Source organism: Neodiprion fabricii, chromosome 5, assembly GCF_021155785.1.
Source record: "Neodiprion fabricii isolate iyNeoFabr1 chromosome 5, iyNeoFabr1.1, whole genome shotgun sequence".
NCBI classification, from domain to species: domain Eukaryota; kingdom Metazoa; phylum Arthropoda; class Insecta; order Hymenoptera; family Diprionidae; genus Neodiprion; species Neodiprion fabricii.
In genome coordinates, this window is record NC_060243.1 from 10,255,181 (window position 1) to 10,264,863 (window position 9,683).

Here is a 9,683-nt window from a genome sequence, read left to right on the forward strand (position 1 = left end):
CCATGAACTCTGCAACGCAAAAGAGATAAAAAATTGCTGACAGTACTGTCAGTCAATTTTCGAACACGGCCATACTAGTCTCTCTAATCGTAAGGCCTGAACCAGCCCCCTGACACTCGCCACTGCTCGTCTACTAAAAAATTGTACGCGTCTTGACCCCGTTTTTTAGTTCCTCTACGTGGCGCTAGTAGACTTCTGACGCGCTCGCTGCCCTCGCTGAACGCGCGCAAGCTCGTCAGGTAACTACTAGCGCCATTAGTGGTGGAAATTGGCGGCAGAATCGAGGGACGTTTTGCGAACCACTTTTAGCAGCGTGTGTCAGGGGTGGACAGGGGGCTGGCCTGAACTAGAGAACGAAGAACGTTCAAGTGCACGTAGATCTAACTGATGAATTAATATTAAAAAATCTGATGAAAACGTGCGCAAGGACAACGAAATGAATTATTGATAGTTCAGAATATCTGCGTAAAAAATGCGCGGCTTATTACAAGTGTAAGGAGTGTGTTGCGATAATATCCGAGGGTTATAACCTCAAAGCGACCACAATATCACCAAACTTAACCTTATGTACCCTAATTAACTTTGCACGATCAAACCTATTGAAAGTTGTATTATCGTCGCTTTTTAAAATCGCATAAAATAGTTGTAGATGACTTACTTTTAAATTGTACCGATGAATCACGACCCTTGTGTTATCTGTTTCAAACATTGTTCTTCAACTGCTATATTTTGTAAACAAGTACCAGCAATCTGTCCCGTATGTAATGCTACTATATTTGAATACTTATTGGAACCGTTCCGTCTACCGAATCCCTTTGCCAACGCCAGGGAATATCCAGTGACGGTTGTACTAAGACCATCACTAGGCGATTTCTTGAACGATTACACGATCACTGATGATTTGCATATTGGTGTGGTAGATTCTAAAGGGAATATATTCGAGTATGATAAACCTGGAGTGATAAAGAACGACTTTTCTAACTGGCTAAGCTGTTTGGCGTTCGACATTGTACCTGATTCCTGGACGGATCATTGGGACACAACAATACAAAAAATATCAAATGACGAAAAATGGTCTTGCCAAGATTATAACCAAGATTCTTTCAACTGCTTCAATTTTGTCCTTGAATTTTTAACTCAATTGAAGTATAGTGGTGCGTTATTTGCTAGTAAGGAAGAATTTTGTGAACGCTTTGTTATTCCTAAAATTCAGGATGCTATGAAGTTTGTCACCCTTTACAGACAGCTCAAATATGTGGATCATTTTTGCTGAAATACTATAGATTTGCTTGTGTGAGTTATTTCTAATATAAATCCTCGACCTTTGTTAGAACTAATATATAACTCAGTGATCACTTCCAGATAATTGAAAAAAGATTTCTCTCCTGTTTGTAGTGCTATCATAGCTTGATTGACATACTGTCTTTAATTTTGATAAAAAATTAAATTTATGCTAAGAGAAATTGTGAACAATGGCTATCTCTCAACTAAGAAACTGTGTATTCAAATTTAAACATATACAACTCTATCGGCGGTGTATTGGAACAGTAGTTAGTGATAGTAACTATGAAAAGTTTGACGTCATCGTCGTTGGAGGTGGGCATGCTGGGACAGAGGCATGTGCTGCGGCAGCTAGAATGGGGGCCAAGACTTTGCTCGTTACTCACAAGAAGAGCACTGTCGGTATGTTGGCATAAAAGTCAAGAACCCGTTACCAAACTACAAGAATCCCAAAAATAATCTAATTCAAATTTAGACAACATAACATATTTGATAAATCTCAGTTCAACAAATTGATATAATTTAACACAAAATCATTAATTTTAAATTTTACCATGACTTTGAAAGTGTTAACTTTTGAAATACAAGTTTTATTTTGCTTTATGATGGTATACTTAATTTCAGCCAGTCTTAAAGTTGTGAAGTCACGATTTTTTTTAAAATCAACATTATTACAAATAGTGTTACAAACTTCAACCTTATGATTCTAATTAGTGTTTTCTTAGTACAGGCGAAATGTCTTGCAATCCATCATTTGGCGGAATTGGAAAGGGTCATCTGATGCGAGAAGTTGATGCGTTAGATGGAGTTTGCTGTCGAATTTGTGATAAATCAGGAATACATTACAAAATACTGAATCGAAGGAAAGGACCAGCAGTGTGGGGTCTTAGGGCCCAAATAGATAGAGTATTATACAAAAAGCATCTGCAGGCTGAATTATTTTCTGCAAAAAATTTACACATATCTGAATCTCCAGTTGAAGATCTCATACTACAAGGAGATTCACCTAAGTGCTGTGGCGTTATACTCAGTAAGTGTGATTCTTTTGAATATACCTCCAGTGGAACTACCATTTGTATCACCATGTTGAATGATCAATTTTATTTTCACAGAAGATGGAACCAAGGTGTTTGGAAAGTCTGTTGTCATCACAACGGGAACTTTTTTAAAGGGCCAGATTAACATTGGTTTGGAAAAGAGACCTGCTGGGCGATTAGACGATGAGCCTAGCATTGGCTTGGCTAATACACTTGAAGACCTTGGATTTAGAATGGGAAGGTTAAAAACTGGTATGTAAGCTAATGTTCAAACTCATTTTCCTTATACCTAGCAAGTACTAAAAACGACTTGACACAAATTTTGAGCTGCTATGTATCACCAATGTTGTCCTTTGCCCGTCATATTAAAGAGATCATGAATCTGTCAACTATTATTTCCCGATTCAAGGATTTGTAACTTATTGAATTCACTGTTGTATATTATAATGTGTAAGGTTCTATATGTCTGCATACTTCGTAGACCTAGGCTTACGAGTCATTCAAAACATTGAGTAGATCATAAATCATCTGAAAAATCCTGCTTTGTTCAAGCACTAAAACTGCAAAAATGTAAATAATTACAGTCCGACTTCTGAATAGTACCCCTCTCTCAATAGTTCCGCTTCTCCAGTTTTCTTTGCAAACTGTTCCTCCTACTACTCAGCGAACTAGCCGTGAGCTCGAATTTCGTATACCTACTTCTCAATAGTTTCGTCAGTCAAAACTTTTTTTCATTGCTATTTCGAAGCATTAGAGCGATTAGAATTATTCAGAGATAAGTGTAAAGCCTCACTGACCAGCGCAGTGGTACATAGTGGGGGAACACCGATTCATGGAAAAACTCTTCCCTTTTCATCCCTGCTTGAGACTATTGAGAGGTCATACTGTACAGCCTGATAAATCTCCAAACGTGAATGTATAAAGCGTCAGGTATACTTAGCCAATGTATTATTTAGATATCTTCATTCTCATTTTCTCAAAAAATGCAAGTACAGGTTTATCTTGTTACTCAGGTACCCCTCCAAGAATCGTGAAGTCTACTATCGACTTTACACAATGCCAATACCACCCTCCAGATAATCGGCCGGAGCCGTTTTCATTCATGAATGAAACTGTGTGGATAAAGCCGGAAGATCAGCTGCCTTGTTATCTGACATTTACCGGAGAAGCAGTGGCTAAAATAGTTAGAGATAATCTACATTGCAATAGACACGTCACTGAAGAAGTAACAGGTCCTAGATATTGTCCAAGCATTGAGAGCAAAATTCTTAAATTTGCATCTATGAAGCACCAAATTTGGCTTGAGCCGGAGGGACTTGACTCACCGTTGATGTATCCAAGCGGTCTATCTTGTACTTTACCGGCAGACAAGCAAGTCGACCTTGTCAGATGTATGATTGGTCTAGAAAATGCTGAAGTAGGTAAGATTTATTTCATGAATAAGTTTATGATATATCAAGGAAGTTACACAAACATATATTTAGATATCCCTATAAAATCAATATGAAGTGAATAAAACGCAGAAAATTGCTTGAAATAAACTGTCATAATTATGTAAATGATACATCAAGAACCAAGGTGTATAATTTGTCATTCTTAATTGAACATGAATACTTTCCTACAGCACAACCAGGATACGGTGTTGAGTATGATTACATAGATCCAAGAGAGTTGACTTATAAGTTGGAGACTAAAAGAGTTGACGGACTCTATCTAGCTGGTCAAATAAACGGAACTACTGGTTACGAAGAGGCCGCAGCTCAGGGAATAGTTGCTGGAGTAAACGCAGCTGCCAAGGTAGCAGAAGAAATAGGATTATTTCATAAACAATTAATATCTTCCATTTAATGATTACTAATTTGTTGATTTCGACAACATTCACAGGTACTGAACAAACCACCGCTTATTATCAGCCGAACTGAGGGCTACATTGGGGTTCTAATAGACGATCTTACCACTCAAGGAACATCAGAACCTTATAGGATGTTCACCAGCAGAGCAGAATTCCGTTTGAGTTTACGACCAGACAATGCAGATCAGAGGCTAACTGAGAAAGGTTATATCTCAGGATGCGTATCAAGGGAAAGGTTAACGAGGATGCAGAATATTCGAAGGAAGCTAAGAGAAGCTGAAGATCTGCTGAAGTCTGTTCAACTGTCAATTGAACAGTGGCAAAAGAAATTGGGAATTGAAATGAGCAAAACTTTTTCATGCAGAACGGCATTTAATATGTTGAGCATAACGAACTATGGCCTTACCCTTGATGATTTACGGAAATGTTTGCCCGATCAATTAGCTGGACTGGATAACGATCCAATACTACATAATAGACTAAAGGTATAACTGTCAGAGATTTTTTGTTTGGATTTTAAGGTAGTGTAACAGTCCAGATAGAATCAGAAGGGCTTTACATCTAAAATATGGATCCGATTGAATTTTCTTCACATATTCGTATTCATTTGGACCAGCGGAACAGCGCTCGTTTCAAAAAATGGTGAAAATCAGTGAACAATTATTCTATCTCGACACATTAATTACTTACAAAAACTGAAGTTGCATCCATGCATCTTGTGTCTCACTCAGCCCATCGGTGGCTTTGGTTTATGTACGCAAACAGAGTGTTGAAATACAACAGTCGTTCACCGATTTTTACTATTTCTGGAGCTGCGCACTCTTCTGCTACACTACGTGAATACATGTGTAGAGGGAAAATTCGATTGACCCATATTTTAGTGTGATGCTGACCGTTTTAAATCTCGACCAGACTGATACGCCGCGTTAGCAACAAAAATGCGTCTGAATAAGGAATTTATCAATTTTGAAACTACAACTAATGTAGAATATAGTATAAAAAATATTTAACTAGTTTTGAGATGTCCAGTTTGGTATCAACAATTGTAAAAAAATTCGTATATGTGTCAGCATACTCGATCACTTACCAAAGTCATAAATTCACCAAAATTTGATGCATCACGTAGTTTTTATTTGATCGTTGAATATAAATTTTTCACTCTTGTAAATTTGTTAATACAGTTCAAGCTTACTTACTAAACCACTAGTAATTTTATTTTCAGTGATATTTTTCATTGACGGACGTCATTAGACATGATTAGACATATTAGCCTGAAAATCTGTAAAAATTATAAATATTACAAAGTCCTGTAAGACTTACATGTATACGATTGCAACCATTATGCAAAATCTTATAATTGGTTTTAGATCCAAGCAATATATGCGATGGCAGTGGAAGATCAAATGCGTGACGTTAACGAAGTAAGGAAGCATGAGGAAATGCTTATTCCCCCAGCGATTGACTATTCAGTGTTAGTACATAGCATAGATATTGTGTTCATATCATAATTTCCGAAGTCTTGAAAAATGTAATGATTAATTTTATCCGTTGTTTTTGATCTATCTTTTATTTTATTCATACAGGTCTGCCTTGAGTTTCTCGTATGAAGAGAGGGAGAAGCTGATGATAGCTCAACCTCAAACTGTGAGCTTTCTTGATTCTTACACGAAACCTTAATTCTGTTGCACCTACATGTAGTACAGTCAAATTCATATTCTCAACTATGACGATTTTACCTATAAAGCACATTGACCTTTTGAGCAATCGATACGAAAAATTCAATTGACTGTAAAAACCCAAGTATCGGTAAATCTAAGCAGCCATTTTATTCTCAATCGTTAATTTTCAATTGATTTTTTGATGAAGAGTTCATAAGTACCTTATTTCGTGAATATGCGGCACATGTCACTTCTTGTCATAGTAGCTTGGCGCGCTTTTTAAAAAAGATAAAAACTTCCAAAAATAAACTTTTTTTGTTCCATATTCTTTTTACATTGTTTACTAAAAAATTAATTATAAAATAACAATTGATGTTAATCCATTTGCATTGTGAGCCTAGAATAAATACTAACTTTGCTTCCCTGCTATTTATGATCTATTACCAATCATTTTAAAGACAACTTGATATCTAGAAACGCCAAACGGCGTTTTGAAAATAAAATAGCTGCTTAGATTTAATCGATACTCGGATTTTCGCTATGGCTTGATTTTTCTTTATTGCTTGTACCAAGATTGGGCTCTGTATACTGGTTAGTACAGAGATTAGTGGCTCTGTAGGTGACATTTACCGAGCTCGCACCATATTCGCCTAATTTAACTACTCTTAGACTTACCCATAAATTAATTCGTCGAAATTCCCGTTTCAGATAGCCGCAGCCAGTAGAATACCTGGAGTTACACCATCGGCAATACTGCGACTGTTGCATTACGTGAAACAGAAACCTGACATTGGGTCGATGCAGAGGTAACAACATGCGTTGATAGAATGAAAATAAAGCGATATTATTTCTATTCCTTTCGTTTAAAAAAATCTTAATAATTGGTCACAGACGAATTTATCAAATCCTTGGTTAACAAATTATTGTTTTGCTAAAAAAAAAGTTCTGTTCAAATACATTAATTCTGTCTGTAAATTGATCTTCCTGGCACTTTACAATTACGAAATCTATTTCTATTTTGAAACATGACCATAAAATCTGACATTAAAAAAGACACGTGATGCAGCTGTATAAGCACAATTTCCACCTCATTGATTGATTAGATGATCGTCTTGCGCCCCCTGCACATGAATATTTTTATTGCTTCATTTTCCTGACAGCGCTGCAGCGCTTTGACGATCTGCAAGGTAACTGGAAAGGAGGGTTACGTTAACTTCGTTTTATCAACAAATACAATCACATACACTGCGTACTAGTTTAGTAGGTGTATTGTATCTAACAACAAGCTATATGCGTAATAAGATATTGTAAATTGTGAGATATTATTGGAGAAGGATATAAAATTCTGAAGAAAAACTTTTAATCGCCATTTATTCAATTAAACGTATATACCGTAACATGTAAATACTGTTTATAATACATCATAGGAATGGTGTGAACAAATCGATATATTATTCGTGGTTCATGAACCGATTACGCCAAGTGGTACACGCGTTATATACCACTGTACTTTCCACAAGATTGTGATCAGATTACAGGGTGCGTTTGATGGAATTCGACAATTATTTATACTCGACTGTTTCAATTATCCTGATGTGCTACAGATTTAAGGTATGGACTTACGTGTGTGTATATTATTATCCTACGTAACGGTTTACAAATTTTTCTTTTGATTTATAAATATGTTTCGTTTACATGTTAGTACTATTCTTTGTCCATAGTTGTGTATTAATTTTATTATCTATAACCACTGGTTAATGGTGTATATATACTGTATGTTAGGGATAGTGTGTATTATTACTACTACATTTTTTTCATATAAAAGCAATTTTTAAACAATTTCAATCATGTGACATAAAATTTACTCGACCATAATGTTTACATTTATAATACGCTTAAAAATAATAGCGCAGTGTACTTTGACCAGACGTAAGTATAACAAATTAATTTTCTGAGAATTGATACCTCTTTACTCGAAAGCTTATCATACTATGTATATGTATGTATAATGTTCGCAACATTTATTAACACCTAGTGCTGCCTTCTTTATTTTCATGTTCGTTTCCATATGTGATTAAATGACCAAAGAAAATTCATACGTGGTATGCTTCAGGGTTTACAAGATTACTGTAACACATGCTATCTTGATTTTTCCCTCCTTTGGCTAATCATTCTTATTTGCACTTGGAACTATGTAGGGTTGTAACGTTGTGAAAAATTTATTTCAGAAGCTTATCCTATACATACATCTTATCATCAATGTTGTTTCAAATATCGACCGGCATAAAATACTGGCAAGCCACCGTATATTTAATAGATAGAATGACTAATCCTAAGTGAACTGTATTGTGTACATAGGCAGAAAAGAATTTGAAAAAAAAAATAATAAAAAAGGAAAAAACTATACCGGAGACTATGAAAATAAATTATGTAATAAAATTAAGGTTGACAGTAAATTTAATGCTCATATTTTAGTAATTAACATCGTTTGTTTACACTTTTTCTTTCACAATTATCAGCAGTTGTTCACATTCGATTTCACGCAACGATCATATTTTATTAAGTCCAATTTAGCGGCATAAAATACCTATGCAACGCATGTGTCAGTACCGACCAACGGTAACAGCGAAAGCAAGAATTATATCATCTTGGTCGGTATTGACTTGTGGCTGTAAGTCGGTCGGTAATACACAATTTTCTCTTGCTTAATTAAGCTACAAATCGACATTTTCGGAGCTTGTAACACCAGATAAGGGATATTTTTTTATCACTATGCCGTTTTAATTAAACTCTTTGATACCGTCGTATTGTCAGACTTTAACTAGAATTTTGAGAGATGATCCTAAAACATCGGTTTCTCGAGAATCCACCTTACAATTACAAGATTTTGTAGTTTATTATTACTTAAACACATTCTGTCGGATAAGTATCTCCATGTAAGTAATGCAATGACATTCCTACACATCATAAGATTTTCTTGGAAGATTGTGAAAAGTTCAAGTCATTTGTGCGATATCGAAAATTTGTACGCACTTTTATAAGTGATGATTCAATCATCGAACTCAACTGAATAATTTTACGTCAGAAAATGTCTAACTTTCAAAGATACTGATGCAGTCGAAAAGACTAGCGAATCGCTGTATAAAATAGAAAAATTGTGCCATCGAAAAATTTCTGTAAAACAGCACTGTAAAGTTCCGAAAAAATATCCAGTTGAGTGGATAAACTGATAAATAGTAGTATTATGCCTACGTAACGTATAGTTATAGATAAACTAACAGGTTGCAAAAAATTTTGATAAACTCCTGGCAAGTTCTGGTAAATAAGTTTGTTCGTTGGTTCACTTTATGAAAATGTAAGCCGATGTATTATAGCAAGCCTCTTCGACAAGATGTATTTACAATGTTAAACCTAATATTAATCTGCCAGGAGAATCACATAACTATTCAATATACCTACGTACTAATTTATAATTGTTAATACATATAAATATATATTTACGATTAGAAAAGTGTTGCACTGCAATGCGACATGGTAAATATATAATATGCATAGAAATAATGTTATTTACAAGAACGGTGCAATGATCTACTACAACAAGATTACTGAAACGATACAATATTGTTACACACACGGACACACACATACACACACACACTGTCTGTTGAAATTTTTTACTACAAATATTCAGATTAAAAAAAAAAAAAAAAAACAAAGCAAACTGACAGTGGGAAAGGTAAAGAAAATAAAATATCAGAATTTACCGTCTTCAGCAAAGCATATTTGGCCAAATGTGACTTAGAGTAATTTGCATATAAAAATTTCAGCAAGAACGAACCTGAACACACGGCATAA

The 9,683-nt window shown here is 35.2% G+C and overlaps 2 protein-coding genes across 4 annotated transcripts; both read left to right on the forward strand.

Moving 5' to 3' along the window:
* The first annotated feature begins 321 nt into the window (after positions 1-321).
* LOC124181949 (protein MTO1 homolog, mitochondrial) lies at positions 322-8,213 on the forward strand. 3 transcript variants are annotated; one of them, XM_046568691.1, is made up of 11 exons: positions 322-492; positions 1,396-1,683; positions 2,012-2,311; positions 2,394-2,570; positions 3,332-3,739; positions 3,943-4,115; positions 4,203-4,655; positions 5,538-5,641; positions 5,754-5,814; positions 6,537-6,634; positions 6,989-8,213. In XM_046568691.1, exons 2-11 carry the CDS (start codon positions 1,473-1,475, stop codon positions 7,002-7,004), a joined length of 2,001 nt encoding a protein of 666 aa, XP_046424647.1. In that variant the 5' UTR covers positions 322-492; positions 1,396-1,472; the 3' UTR covers positions 7,005-8,213. The 3 variants fall into 3 exon arrangements, with proteins under 3 accessions (XP_046424647.1, XP_046424648.1, XP_046424650.1); XM_046568692.1 differs by lacking the exon at positions 322-492 and having other exon boundaries at positions 1,436-1,683; positions 6,932-8,213; XM_046568694.1 differs by lacking the exon at positions 322-492 and having other exon boundaries at positions 1,542-1,683; positions 2,007-2,311.
* Positions 489-1,273, forward strand: LOC124181953 (MKRN2 opposite strand protein). The gene has a single exon (XM_046568705.1). It carries the CDS (start codon positions 674-676, stop codon positions 1,271-1,273), a length of 600 nt encoding a protein of 199 aa, XP_046424661.1. The 5' UTR covers positions 489-673.
* Positions 8,214-9,683: the final 1,470 nt, after the last annotated feature.